The following is a 15,670-nucleotide window of genomic DNA, read 5'->3' as shown; positions in this document are numbered from 1 at the left end:
TTTCCACTGATAACTTGAAGCCCAATCCTGCAGTCCTCACACAAGCAAACTCCCCCTCCCCGCCCGGATCTCAACTGGGAGTTTTGCAGGAGTCGAGACTGCAGGGTCAGACCCTAAATTCCACGGCGCGGGGACGATGTTTTCCCTTCTGTTTTGGACAATGCTGAGCACAGTGACTCAATAAGAAGTAAGAATAGGCAGCATGTGTTCTCTGGCTAGCTGGCTGAGCTTTGGCTTGCCTTACCAGCCAACCGTAGCTGCTCCTTGGCTGGAGAAGAGATTGATACACTGTTCTGCAAACCCTTTCGTTAACTTCACAATGGGGTGCTGGCAGTTTTGGAGAGGTTTTGCAGGACTGGGCACATGGGTTGTATCTATCTGGGCCCGCTCCTCTTCCCACTGACACAATGGAGGCAGGATCAGGCCGTTAAGTCTGCTTGCCTTGAATGGCTTCTGGTCTCAAGGTGCACACAGACCTGATTTCACCCTCCCCCATCCCCAACCCCCAGACTTGGAGCCAAGGTCAGGAACCTGGTGTTTGCTTTTTTTTCATTCTCTTTTTCAAAGTGGGCTCCCTCCCTCCCACCTCCCCACCTTTCTGCTGGCAGGATTTGTATGTGTTTGCTCCTTAGGGCTTTGTGTCTCTTGTCAGATTACCTGATCATCATCTAAAAGGAAAGGGAGGAAAATATTTGTAAAAAGGGAGATTTCAGGAATATAAAAGGCAACAGGATGAACAAAGCCCTAAGTCTGCGTATAAGGACAGGCACATTCTGAATAACAAATAGAGTGTTATTTAGTTACTATAGCAACATAAGAAATACAATGAAAACAGCTCCGCTCAACAACGTTCCCTAATGATGAATGGGCACAGCCCTTTGAAATATTGACATAACTATCACTAAATGCCACTGGAAGCTGAGAACAAATGGCCCTTTATCATCTTACTTGATAGTCCATATCGTAGCTTGGCAGAATGATCCGTCCCTCTTTCCACTCATCCCCTTGGTCTTCCGAGATGATCCACAACAGCTTTTTCTCCTGGCTCGCTTCCCGCCACACCTGCAGCATTATCCCGCTCCCGCCAGATGCTTGGTACTGGAACACCATGCAGACAGCACTCCTGGGCAAGTAGAACATGGGGCTGACGAGACGAGCACGCTGGTCCTCTCTTCTTCCACTGCTCTGCAGCCACACGTAGCTTTTACTCTCTGTTCAAGGAGAAAAGCAGTAAAACCTGATCAGATCACTTGTTAGCATTTGTCATGAATGTTACACCTTCCAGTTCTCAGCTGGGGAGGACAGCAAGCACAGCTGATGGCACCTCATAGTTCTCATCCACGCGCAGGGCCAGGTAGGCAGGCAGAGCTTCAGAGTCTCAATGCGTGGATGAGACGATGGTGTAGAGAGGAGGGGTTCACGTTCATTAGGAACTGGGGAAACTTCTGGGATGGGAGGAGCCTATACAGGAGAGATGGGCTCCACCTAAACCAAAGTGGAACCAGACTGCTGGCACTAAACATTAAAAAGGTTGTAGAGCAGTTTTTAAACTAGGAGATGGGGGAAAGCCGACTGCTGCAGAGGAGCGTGTGGATCGGACACAGACTTCTCTTAGGGGAGAGTCTGATGATAGAGAATCTCCAGGTTATAGTCAGGAGCAGAGGAATGAGAAGTATAATGTAAGGGCCGGATCAGATGATAAACAGTCACATAAAAAAGAATCTGGCACATCAGAAAAAGGCAGGCTAATAAACAGGGACAAGTTTTTAAAGTGCTTGTACACAAATGCCAGAAGTCTAAATAATAAGATGGGTGAACTAGAGTGCCTTGTGATAAAGGAGGATATAGATATAATAGGCATCACAGAAACCTGGTGGACTGAGAGCAATCAATGGGACACAATCATTCCGGGGTACAAAATATATCGGAAGGACAGAACAGGCCGTGCAGGGGGAGGAGTGGCACTATATGTTAAAGAAAGTGTAGATTCAAATGAAGTAAAAATCTTAAGCGAATCCACAGGTTCCATAGAGTCTCTATGGATAGAAATTTCATGCTCTAGTAAAAATATAACAGTAGGGATCTATTATCGACCACCTGACCAGGACAGTAATAGTGATGATGAAATGCTAAGGGAAATTAGAGAGGCTATCAAAATTAAGAACCCAATAATAGTGGGGGATTTCAATTATCCCCATATTGACTGGGAACATTTCACTTCAGGACGAAATGCAGAGATAAAATTTCTCAATACTTTAAATGACTGCTTCATGGAGCAGCTGGTACGGGAACCCACAAGGGGAGAGGCGACTCTAGATTTAATCCTGAGTGGAGCGCAGGAGCTGGTCCAAGAGGTAACTGTAGCAGGACCGCTTGGAAATAGTGACCATAATACAATAGCATTCAACATCCCTGTGGTGGGAAGAACATCTCAACTGCCCAACACTGTGGCCTTTAATTTCAAAAGGGGGAACTATACAAAAATGAGGGGGTTAGTTAGACAAAAGTTAAAAGGTACAGTGACTAAAGTGAAATCCCTGCAAGTTGCGTGGGCCCTTTTTAAAGACACCATAATAGAGGCCCAACTTCAATGTATACCCCAAATTAAGAAAAACAGTAAAAGAACTAAAAAAGAGCCACCGTGGCTTAACAACCATGTAAAAGAAGCAGTGAGAGATAAAAAGACTTCCTTTAAAAAGTGGAAGTCAAATCCTAGTGAGGCAAATAGAAAGGAGCACAAACACTGCCAACTTAAGTGCAAGAGTGTAATAAGAAAAGCCAAAGAGGAGTTTGAAGAACGGCTAGCCAAAAACTCCAAAGGTAATAACAAAATGTTTTTTAAGTACATCAGAAGCAGGAAGCCTGCTAAACAACCAGTGGGGCCCCTTGACGATCAAAATTCAAAAGGAGCGCTTAAAGATGATAAAGTCATTGCGGAGAAACTAAATGGATTCTTTGCTTCAGTCTTCACGGCTGAGGATGTTAGGGAGATTCCCAAACCTGAGCTGGCTTTTGTAGGTGACAAATCTGAGGAACTGTCACAGATTGAAGTGTCACTAGAGGAGGTTTTGGAATTAATTGATAAACTCAACATTAACAAGTCACCGGGACCAGATGGCATTCACCCAAGAGTTCTGAAAGAACTCAAATGTGAAGTTGCGGAACTATTAACTAAGGTTTGTAACCTGTCCTTTAAATCGGCTTCGGTACCCAATGACTGGAAGTTAGCTAATGTAACGCCAATATTTAAAAAGGGCTCTAGGGGTGATCCCGGCAATTACAGACCGGTAAGTCTAACGTCGGTACCGGGCAAATTAGTTGAAACAATAGTAAAGAATAAAATTGTCAGACACATAGAAAAACATAAACTCTTGAGCAATAGTCAACATGGTTTCTGTAAAGGGAAATCGTGTCTTACTAATCTATTAGAGTTCTTTGAAGGGGTCAACAAACATGTGGACAAGGGGGATCCGGTGGACATAGTGTACTTAGATTTCCAGAAAGCCTTTGACAAGGTCCCTCACCAAAGGCTCTTACGTAAATTAAGCTGTCATGGGATTAAAGGAAAGGTCCTTTCATGGATTGAGAACTGGTTAAAGGACAGGGAACAAAGGGTAGGAATTAATGGTAAATTCTCAGAATGGAGAGGGGTAACTAGTGGTGTTCCCCAAGGGTCAGTCCTAGGACCAATCCTATTCAATTTATTCATAAATGGTCTGGAGAAAGGGGTAAACAGTGAGGTGGCAAAGTTTGCAGATGATACTAAACTACTCAAGATAGTTAAGACCAAAGCAGATTGTGAAGAACTTCAAAAAGATCTCACAAAACTAAGTGATTGGGCAACAAAATGGCAAATGAAATTTAATGTGGATAAATGTAAAGTAATGCACATTGGAAAAAATAACCCCAACTATACATACAACATGATGGGGGCTAATTTAGCTACAACGAGTCAGGAAAAAGATCTTGGAGTTATCGTGGATAGTTCTCTGAAGATGTCCACGCAGTGTGCAGAGGCGGTCAAAAAAGCAAACAGGATGTTAGGAATCATTAAAAAGGGGATAGAGAATAAGACTGAGAATATATTATTGCCCTTATATAAACCCATGGTACGCCCACATCTCAAATACTGTGTACAGATGTGGTCTCCTCACCTCAAAAAAGATATACTGGCACTAGAAAAGGTTCAGAAAAGGGCAACTAAAATGATTAGGGGTTTGGAGAGGGTCCCATATGAGGAGAGATTAAAAAGGCTAGGACTCTTCAGTTTGGAAAAGAGAAGACTAAGGGGGGACATGATAGAGGTATATAAAATCATGAGTGATGTTGAGAAAGTGGATAAGGAAAAGTTATTTACTTATTCCCATAATACAAGAACTAGGGGTCACCAAATGAAATTAATAGGCAGCAGGTTTAAAACAAATAAAAGGAAGTTCTTCTTCACGCAGCGCACAGTCAACTTGTGGAACTCCTTACCTGAGGAGGTTGTGAAGGCTAGGACTATAACAATGTTTAAAAGGGGACTGGATAAATTCATGGTGGCTAAGTCCATAAATGGCTATTAGCCAGGATGGGTAAGAATGGTGTCCCTAGCCTCTGTTCGTCAGAGGATGGAGATGGATGGCAGGAGAGAGATCACTTGATCATTGCCTGTTAGGTTCACTCCCTCAGGGGCACCTGGCATTGGCCACTGTCGGTAGACAGATACTGGGCTAGATGGACCTTTGGTCTGACCCAGTACGGCCTTTCTTATGTTCTTATGTTCTTATCCAAAGGAGAAAGTCTCCCATAGGAACCCAACGTTGTCCCAGAGGGTTGATTACATTTCCACCTGCTAATTGGACCAATTTTCAAACCCAGGTAGTTAAGTTAGGGCACTTGGATCTATAGCTGGATGCTCAAATGGGAACAAGAGCCCTAAATGGGTCTTTGGGTGTCCATGTTGATTTGAGTACCCAGGGGCAAAGTTGGGTGCTCTAACTTAGGTATTCAGGTTTGAAAATGGAGCCCACAATATATTCTTTGTGTGATGCTTCATCTCTTGGTTCTTCTAAAGGACATCAACTCATATTTTGCTTCATGGAGTATGCTAGTCCTTAGAACCAGGGGCGGCTCCAGGCACCAGCGCAGCAAGCGTGTGCCTGGGGCAGCAAGCCGCGGGGGGCGACGTGCCAGTCGCCATGAGGGCGGTAGCTTCGGCGGCGGGACCAGTAGACCTCCCGCAGGCGCTCCGCCGAAAGCCGCCTGCCTGCCATACTTGGGGCAGCAAAAAACATAGAGCCGCCCCTGCTTAGAACCTACACTGTGGACATTCAGGGGCAGCCTTTTTGAGTATCATATAGTGATTGAAACTCACACACAATTGTTTAGTGAGTCTTTTGCTGTACAAAGCCAGGTGAACTTCATATTCAGGTTCAAACATATTCCCAAACTGGGATTTCCTTTTTATTTGGAACATGAATACTGGGCTTAAATTTCTACTGGTGCCAAATCAAAAAATGGGCAGAAAGAATGAGTGTGTCCATTCTTGCTGTCCGTCCAGCATGAACTAGCTCAGAACATAGTCTCAGAGGATTCACAACATGGATCCCAACAAAATACCATGGGCAATATTTACGGCAAATCTGAGGTGTCTCTCATTTTAAAAACAAACAAAAACACTGCTGCACATTCATTCAGCACCATTTCATGGAGGGGAGATACACAGGGTGGTAGCTGTTGGGACAGAGAGACTGGAATAACAAACTGAAAACTTTGTTCCTGCTCTTGGGAAGCCTGAGACGTAGGTCTGTGAAGTGACAACCAATAGTGACAGAAAAATACTAGAGAAAAGAATTCTGTGAAAAGATCAGGATTTTACAGGGACTGAGACAAAACTAGCCCTGCCAAGGGCTACAGTGCAAACAATCCAGATAAATCAAGAGATATTACTGGGAGTTAGAAAACCTGTGCTGTATCAAGCATACACTCAGTACTTCTGTGGAGTTTAGTGTTTGAAAGAGAAATACCCACTGTATAAATAAAAAGCCTGAGCAGTAAGGGAGATGTCTTTTTCGCCAGCAGCCATAGTGAGGTAGGATACCAATAATCACACTGGAAAGCATAAGCCAAAGATTGATGTAATTAGGACAAGTTTCAGTGCAGTTATAGTCAGAAAAAATGACTCTATAATAATGTCATTGTGAGGGGTTTCATATTTATTCTGCCTGAAATTTGCTTAGCTTACAAGCTTGAAGTTGATTTTTCTAACCGCCAGCATTGCAAACGCATCTTACTATCTGGATATCAAGCTTATCAAGCTGTGTTCTTTGTGACTCTTTTCATCACCAGTGGTAAGTACTTTGCAATCAAAACCTAGCTGACAATTTTGTTGATGATACGTGAGGCAGAATAAACCCAGCTCTCAGTTTTTCCATGCTGTAGCTGGATTGGCCCTGAAGTGCAAATAAGAGATCAAACTTGTTTTTGTAAGAAAAATAAGCAAATATGACTCAGACAGTATTAAACACCAGGAGCAGGAGTGCTGAGTATAGTGATGCTTTTTTAAAACACACAAGTCACTTTTCGGACTATAACCATATAACAATCCCTAGGCAGGAGGAACAGATAGCAGTACTTATAAAGGCCAACCACATCTGATCACACAGGTGAAGTCCACAGATGTAACTGGACTCGGAAATGCATGTAGCAGCAAAAGGCCTTTGGCATGGCACTTGGCTGGGTTGATCTAGACTACTCAATATCTTTATCTAACCCATGGCATTAAAATAAATTCCACAAAAGAACCAGGTGGTCCACTCTATGCGCTACTCCTGCACTACAGTATGTGGAAGCCCTGGAATTCTGAAATACATTGAATTTAGAAGGAAAGTTACTGCTGATATTACTGCAAAAAGAACAGGAGCACTTGTGGCACCTTAGAGACTAACAAATGTATTTTGAGCATAAGCTTTCACGCGCTAAAACCCACTTCATCAGATGCATAGAATGGAACTGTACTTTATGTACTCTATAGCTGGTATGTGTCATTAGCATACCATGTGACAGCCCTTTTCTCCTTTCCTTCACTCTGACACAGATACCACCGACTAAGGGTACGTCTAGACCCTTAGGGGTAGCGATCGATTTATCGGGGATATTGCGATATATATCGATCCCCGAACGCGCTCCCCGTCGATTCTGGAACTCCACCAGAGCGAGCAGCGGTAGCGGAGTCGACGGGGGAGCCACGGACGTCGATCCTGCGCCGTGAGGACGGGAGGTAAGTCGGAATAAGATACGTCGACTTCAGCTACGGTATTCGCGTAGCTGAAGTTGCATATCTTACCTCGACACTCCCCCCCCTGCAGTGTAGATCAGGCCTTAGTGATGTGTAGTTTCCTCTCCCTACTGCACTCCTGCTGTCTTAGCTCCTTTGACCTTGATGGGTGGGATTTTGAAAAGCTCTTAATTGGCCTAAGTCTGCTCCCACTGAAGTTTTACCACCAATATCAACAAAAAAATTAGTTCAACACTGAGCAATTTGAAAATCAGACCAAATGCATCTCCAGAACTTGAAACAGAGACCTGTAGATTGACTGAACTCAGGTTTCAAAAACACCAGAAGACAGATCCCTCCCCTCCCACCCAAAAAAAACCATACAATCAATTTTCTACTGCTGCTGCAACAGTTAAATGAAATTAAAGTCAAATTTTGTCTGACCAAAATACTAAACTTTTGTGTACTCCCTGGACATATGATCAAAAAGTAACAGAGACACATTCATTCCTTGAGAAATTCCACTGACTTCACATGAATTTGTCCACTTTGTCCACTTTAATGCAAACATCAGCAGAGAAAAAAACAAAGAGTGTTTGCCAAGTCCCAGCTGAATGAAAATTATTTGAAAAAGTACCATGCTGTTCTCTAATGGAGGAGGGGACTAGTGATTCACTACAGAGTGGTGGTGGAGGAGGAGAAGATGCAAGAGATAAACAAGTGGAGGAAGCAAAAAGAACAAGCTGTACTTCACTCATAAGCAGTGATAAGATATAATCAGTCGCCAAGGTCTCCTGAATTCAAATTCTCTTTCTATAATTCCCCACCAGCCTTTTCAAAGGAAAAACAAACCCAACCAAACAAACAAAAAAATACTCTCACAAAAGAAAAAAACGAACAGCAACAGTATAATATCTTGAAGCTAAAACTGCTTCCCAGGCAAGTCACCCAGTCTGGAATAAAAAACACCACTTGGATTTCTGAGTTTTTAGCACTTTCTGAAAATGGAGTATATTTGACTGTATCCTCATCCTCCATGTGTTGCTTGACTTCTTAGACTTTGATCCTGCCATGAGATCCTTGTGTCCTGGGAGAGATCCAATCAAGTTAACGGGGCTCTGTCTGGTACCAGGGGCTTTCTGGTGGATCCAGTTGCAGAACTGGTGCCTTGAACTGTAAGCTGTTTGGGGTAGGGATGTCTTCCTACGTGTTTGTACAGCACCTAGCACAATGGGGCCTCGATCCTAAATGTGGCCTCTGCATATCCAGCTTCCCAAAGCTAGAGTCAATCCTCATTTAGGAATCTAAATAAAAGTGGCCTCATCGAGTGAGGTACTGAGCAACCCTAGATCCCAAGGTCTTGAAGATGGTCAAAGGCTCTGGAAAAAACCAGGAGGTTGCACAAATTACATAGTTGAAGAAAATATGGCACCGTCACCTTGCTTTGTGCACATGCACACATTGATCTGGCTGTGCATCACGCCACCGCTGGGCCAGGAAAACAGCCTGGTCTAAATCCAGCCCTGGTGAAAATATGTTGACTTCAGTAAAGTTGTGTCTACTTATACAGCAGGGCTGATTTGACCTGTTAACCCTTCCCATTTCCAGCAGTGTGTGTAATCAAAGAATCTTCTGAAATTCTGCCCAAAACAATCCAACATCGCCTCAACATAACCTCTTTCAGAGATGTAGTAGGCTGCTGAAACTCTAAGTTCCCTGTGTTTATAAGGACTCTCGGCTGGTCTCTTTTTGGAGTGATAAAGTGCTGTCTTGACCTATTTGAACAATACCAAGCAGTATGATTCACAGGTGTGCTCATTCTTTGGGCAATTCCACCAACTGCTCCCCTGCAGCTGACAGCGGGTTTTGTTGGGATGTGTTTTTGTGCTTTATAATGCAGTTTAGAGAGACTAGTTGAGCAAAGGCAGACATTACTTGCTATGCCATTTGAACATGAAGCTAGTGGGTCATTCTAATGGCTGGAGGGACCTTAATGAAAAGCCTTGTGAACATGCTGAGACCAACTAAACAAGGCCACCGCAGAGCTAATTGCTGACGCAGCATGTCAGAGCCTCGCTGTTCCAGTAGTTGATATTTTTGACACAGTTAATGGAAGGCTTGCAGCGCAGAGAAGACACCTGAAAGAAAATCTCTTGTGTTGCTAAAACATTTGAAGAAAGACTATACAGAAGATTTGATCAATCCTTTCAGGATCAAAAAATGCATTTCAGCCACTTCCCTGGATCTTTGATTCAAAGCATCTGTTCTTGCTAATGACACAGTCGATAAGGCTCCCACAGAACTGGGATCAGAGGTTCAAAAGGCCAGTTCACAGGACAAACATGTTCAGGCATCTTAGCCTACTGCTGTTTCTGCAATTGGTGCTTCTGTCACTTCCCATGGAGATTTATGGATGCATCTGGATTTAGTAGAGCAAGAGCAGCGTGAACATGCAACTATCACCGACCAGACAACAGCATAATCAATTATATGTGCACCTTAGTGAGCCCCAGATCAATCAGAAGACTGATCCTCCAAACAAACCATCTGGAAATCCAAACAAACCATCTGGCCAACACACACTTCTTTTGGCTAGCACCTTCCCCTCCTACTAGCGAGCCATCTGAGAGAGTATTAGGTGCAGCAGGAGATGAAGTCTCACAGCTCAGGTCATGCTTAAATCATGAGTTGGTACAGCAGCTTCTCTCACAAGGTCAATCTATCTGTACTTGGTTCCTGAATACACAACAATTGGCTCCCAAGAAAAACAGATACAATGACTGGTCACAACAGCACATCTGGAGGTGTTCCAACAGAACATGTTGGGTTGGATATAGACAATCAATTACCACAATTCTCAGTCAAAGGTCATAGAGTTTCCTCTTCACTGGACATTGTTGACTTACAATTGCTATTCTTATGCAGGATCTTTGCATTCACCTAGACCTCGTTCACAAGTCACTGCACTGACCATTATTACAAAGCTAACTCCTCTGGGACTTTCAGTGAAAGCACGGTACCTCACCAACACCTGCCTCATATTGGCTAAAGCAAATACATTCTCCTGCTCCTTTAGGTCTTCATGTCCTGCTGCTAGTTGCAGAGCTTTGCTGTCTGTGATTTCCCTCACTAGGTCATATTCACAACTACCACTTCCATCTGTATCTATGTATCTATAGCTAGCTCCTGCTCTTCCAAGCTTGCAGTAAATGATCCAGTGGACAGGGCACTGATCTGAGGTTCAGTTCCCAGCTATGCTACTGACCTGCTGTGTGACCTTGTACTTAGCTCTCCATCTGTGAAACCCTCCCCTACCTCGCAGGGGTGTTGGTAAGCTAAAAATTCATACTGATTGTGGGGTTCTCCAATATGAGGGCCATATGAATTCTGGTTGTGGGTGCTCAGTGCCTCAGACGCTCAAGTAGTAGTTAAAGCCAAATGTTTATGATACATGTTCTGCTCAATATTTGCATGAGGATCACCTACAAACCAATGGAAACGGCGCACTTTTGTATGAATCGGATGTGTGTGCACCCAGGCTCCCACACACCAGTCTGTGTGCCTACACACTTTTATGCATGCACAACGAAAGACATCAACCCACAAATAAAGGCATTACATGCATCATCCGGGCATCCGTTTTTGTTGACACATATTGGGCACGCACACGTTTCAAAACCTGGCCCTGGGAGTCATTCGCCATTGAGCCATTTTCATGAATCCATGGGACGAGCCAGTCCACTACCTAACATTTTAAAAAATCCTCTTTGCTTTCCAAAGAATTCTCCCGCCCAGTTTTACAGGCAATATGTGGACGTTTGTACGTGGAGCAAAGGAACGCAAACATCCATGTATACGCCACGGAAGGAAGATTGGCCTCTGTGTATAAGCCTAAGGCCAAGTACTCCTGTCACTGAAGTTAATGGGAGTTTTGCCAGGCGTTCAGGGACAGAGTGTGACCCTGGCTGTGCTGCAGTGCAGGAGAGTAAGGGACATAAGGAGTCCCTTTCTCCCCAGCTCAGGCTACCTGCATCACAGGGGGAAGGGAGGGGCTGCCATTGCAGGGCTGCTGCTCTCCCTCTTGTGCATGAGCGTGGGGAGTGGCTTGAGCAGCTTAGCTGGTGCACCAGATGAAGGGATCAGCACCAGGTGTAGGGCTGGGAGCAAGGGAAGAATCAGCAATCACACTGTAACTCACGGTGTGGTTCGGGGTCTGTTCTTGGGGCAGTGCAGCTCCTCACCTCCACCTTAGTTGGGGTGTTGGCAAAGCTCGCAAGGATCAGAGTCTATTCGCACAAGTTAGGACCGGATGGCTCACTCGACTCCAACTTCCACTGACTTCAAAGTGATTGGGCTTGGCCTTAAAGAGTTAAAATGTGTCACCTTTACTGACACTGGGCAGGAAGTAACACTGCAAATACACCCCCGAACCTCACTGGGACCCCTCCTGGCGTCAGGCTCTATTCAGCACAAGCAAGGGTATCACAGTCTGGCCCTATGCGCAGGACTGGCCCAATCCTACTCCATGGAAATTAACAGCAAAGCTTTTATTGATTCAATGAGGCAGGATTGGGGTCCGAGTGCCTACATTCTCATGGACTGCGATAAAAAATTAGCCCTTAAAAACTCCAGAGGAATAACACAAGGATGGTAAAAGGGTCACTGGCAGCTTAACTATGGCCCAATATCTGTGTTATTTTTACAAAATGAGCTCTTGCAAAACCTCAGAGCAATGCAAACATTTCCCCATTGGAAACATTTTTAAACAAATAAACCTTCCCCTGCTGGATCTGCAACCCAAGTACGGCAGTACTTCTGCCCCACAAAGTGATCAAAACCCACAGTGAAATTCTCTCCATTGATTTTCATGGCTCAGTCTCAGAGAAAGTACAATAGGGGAAAAGATACATTGTAAAAATCCTACCCATTAGTTTTGTAGAGTCATAGGTGTGGTTAGCAATGGTGGATTCATACAGGTGCTTATTTCCCATACGTAGGGCTGAAAAACCTTTGCTCACTTGGATAGATAGGAACGGAAGTATAAGGGAGGGATGATGGAGCTCTCGGATTTCTAAACTGACAGTGTTCTTGTAACATCTTCTAATCATTTCCTTAACAACTGTAAAAAAGTCTAAACATCCGTGGTCCAGATTCTCAGCTGGCGTATTCCGCTGATGGCAATGGAACAAGACTGATTTATACCAGTTGGAAATATGATGCCCAGTACCTTTTCAGACTCCCGGCAGTCAGTGAAGATGATGACTTTGGCAGGGCTCGTCAGAACCTACCCATCTCAAGACACCCAGCTTAACAACTGGAATAAGTGGGTTTTTCTTCAGGTCTCTCAGGGCCTGGATCCTGCCCCACTGACACCAATGGGCGTTTTGCCATTGACTTCCAGGGGAGCAGGATCAGAACCTCATTGAAACCTGATTTTGTTGCAAATTGTGGTAAATTCCTTCAAGGCAGCTAACGGGAAATCTGGGACGCATGTGAAAATCCATAGAGAAAACACTGCAATCCCTCTTCGGGGCACAACAGTGGAAGAAACTGGGTTCCTTTGCCCCACAAAAAGGCAAATAGCAGCTGGAGTAAGAACAGGCTTCTGCTGAGTTGAGCAGCTTGGCTCCACTTTCGCCAGTAGGGACAGCTGAATTTGTCATGGGAGGTTTTAAGAGATGACATGGAGACAATCCATGTCGCTAGAAGCACAAGGAACATGGTGCTGATAAAAAAAACTCCAAGGTGCCTGTGAGAGTATCTCAGAAATAAAACTAGTGGAATGAAAGCAGAGGGTGTCTTGGCAGTCTCGAGGAGCCATTATCCATGCCAAAGAAGAGGAATAATTGTGAGCACACACACAAAATGAAATGGGAAGCGATCTAAGGAATCTGAGCCTGTCTTTCGACAGACTTTTCTAATCAAATGCCTTTCAGATGATATTTCAGCATGGCCACTTCCTCCTTCCCATGCTCACTCAGCCATGGCCCCTCCTTTTAATTTAATTTTTTTGTTTTGCCATCTGATGAAGAAACAGAAACACATTCCACATACCTCTTAAAGGCACAGTGCATTTCTTTCTATCATGGGAGAGCCAAGCATTCCAGGTCAGCACCTTAAAATTTAAGGATCTGCAACAACTTTGAACCCCTCATTAGCATGTGCCCTGCCCCTAAACGAAGCACAGCTGCGCTCCTTCACCCAACTGCTCACCCTTTGTAGGAGCAGGGGTTCAGAAGGAAAGACCACCCTGAATAGAAAGGACTTTTTATCCTTTCTTGCCTGGTGTCTGATGATGAGTTTTATAAGTAGAAGCAAAATGCCGGAGGGGGTGACTAGAAAACCATCAGAGGAATGAAGGAGTGTGAACTAACAATACAGCTACTCTGCTCCCAGTCAGCAGGCTACAAGAGGCTCTTTTTAACATTACGGGTCTCTTTTTAAAGCTGGAAAAAGCAAATAGTTGTTTCCCTTTGTGTTGTGTTTTCCTTCCTAATTTCTTAAAGCGGGAACAAAGTTAGACTCAATGGTCCTTTTTTGTATAAATCCCTTTATATTTCTTCAATGCAGCGAAAAGCTAGACACGCTCACAGCCAGGCGGCTCATACATGATCGTGTCTGACATTCTTCTCAAAACAACAGGGTGTAACTGATCAACGTGGCAGGGCCAGCTGTGATTCTAAAGCCACTGGCTCTTCTCACAGACTCGGTGCTTCAGGTGAGAGTGGCGGCAGAGGGAGGAGAAGGGGCCAGCACCACTTTGGGGAGCCAGCTCGCCTTTCGGTAGCCTTGTTGTCATGAAACATTCCAGGCTCAAAAAGAGACCTAGGCTCTATTTACAGCTCTGCCACTGATCTGCTGTGTGATCTTGGGCAAATCACTTCCTCCCTTGATGCCTGTGTTTCCTCCCTGTCTGTCCCGTCTGTTTAGACTGTAGGCTCTTCAGGGCAGGGACTCTCTTGTCCTATGTGTCTGTAGAGGATTTAGCACAATGGGGCTCCAAACTCCGTGGGGGACTCTAGGCGCCACTGGAGAGACAACACCCACCTTGTCTCTCTAATATCCTGGGACCAACACGGCTACCGCTACACTCTAGCTGCCACTGTAATGCAAACAACTACTTAGAGAAATCGCTCTGTGGTGGCCAGCTGCAAAGCTCACTAAATCAACGGAAAGACTCCCACCAGCTTTAGTGGGCTGGGGAACAGGCCCTAAGGACTAGAGGGACCTGCAATTCAGAAGTAGCAGAGAAAAAGAGAGGCAGGGTAAGAAAGTGAAGGACAGAGGAAGAAAAACTCCACTAATGTTGCAGATACGCAGAGAAGGCCATATCCTCTGCAGGAGCATCACTCATCCCAGATTGTCCCTAAACAAACACATACGAGTCTTTTAAGAAAAAAAGGGCAATTAATTGTAGGAAGACTCGGGGGAGAGGAAATGAAATGAAAAATTGAGTCTGAGTTATAAAAATAAGTAATTTTTTTTCCTACTTGCAGGAGGCTTATTACATTAATTAAACATTATTACAGCGAATGAGATGGGGAGGGTTATTAAGCCTGGGACTGGCGGTAAGTGTTCTCTCCTGTTGCCTGAGGCCCCAGTGATCTTCAGATATTAATCTTCTCAAGCACTCAAAGGCTGAAGAGATAAACACTCAAAATATGAAAATGTGTTTCTCCATTTTTCACACTGTGACCTGTGTCAAGCCAAAGAACCTGTCAGAAGTCCAGAGAGCCTGAGCTTAATACAGTGCTGACGGGGGCTGTAAGAGATCTGGGCGCCCTATTGGTCAATGGGAAAAAGTGTGTGTGCGTGCGTTTGTGTGTGTATAAGTAAGAGTGTGTGCTCACGCATATATGTGTTTAAGAGTGAGGTGTGTGTAGAGGTGTAGTGGACTCTCCTCATTCAATGTATTTCAGATATATATATATATATATATATGCATTCCTCTTTGGCTTTGCCTGCCAGGTGCTCCCTATGCTGCCTTCTAATTGGCTGTTAGAACTGTCAGTCTGGCCAGTGCCTCTGTCATGTGGCTGACAGGTTGAATGTTTTGGTTTCAACACTCAAATCTATTGGTAAGAGCCAATGGGAGGGGTCAACTCGATCCATCAAATCCTCATGCTCTTTAGATGCAGGCATTAAAGTCCTTGTGCCTCCATGTGGCATCTGGAACAGAAGTAAAGCTGGGTGAAATATTCATCTGAACCTCAAGTTGACTGAATGGGACCCTTGAATTTCCTGCACAAAACTCAGTCCATGTTCATCAAAATTAAGTGAACATAGGTTCCAGTTATTTGGAAGCTGGTGAATCTGCTTTGTACCCCCAACAACACTCCTCCAACGTCATCTCAGGTAAGAAGATGGCACAGGTCCCAGGGCTGGTTCCAAGATACAGGGATAGGGAACTTC

At 44.5% G+C, this 15,670-nt stretch overlaps 1 protein-coding gene across 5 annotated transcripts in view; it reads right to left on the bottom strand.

Moving 5' to 3' along the window:
• NRP2 (neuropilin 2) overlaps positions 1 to 15,670 on the bottom strand; it is a 129,660-nt gene that overhangs the window by 36,976 nt on the left and 77,014 nt on the right. For all 5 annotated transcript variants that reach the window (XM_045031688.1, XM_045031689.1, XM_045031691.1 and 2 more), the window contains one exon: positions 949 to 1,211. In XM_045031688.1, the coding sequence (XP_044887623.1) occupies positions 949 to 1,211 (263 nt within the window). The remainder of the gene's footprint in view (positions 1 to 948; positions 1,212 to 15,670) is intronic.

Source organism: Mauremys mutica, chromosome 10, assembly GCF_020497125.1.
Source record: "Mauremys mutica isolate MM-2020 ecotype Southern chromosome 10, ASM2049712v1, whole genome shotgun sequence".
NCBI lineage: Eukaryota > Metazoa > Chordata > Testudines > Geoemydidae > Mauremys > Mauremys mutica.
The sequence above is the reverse complement of the archived record's forward strand: the minus strand, read 5'-3'. Positions and strand labels throughout refer to the sequence as shown.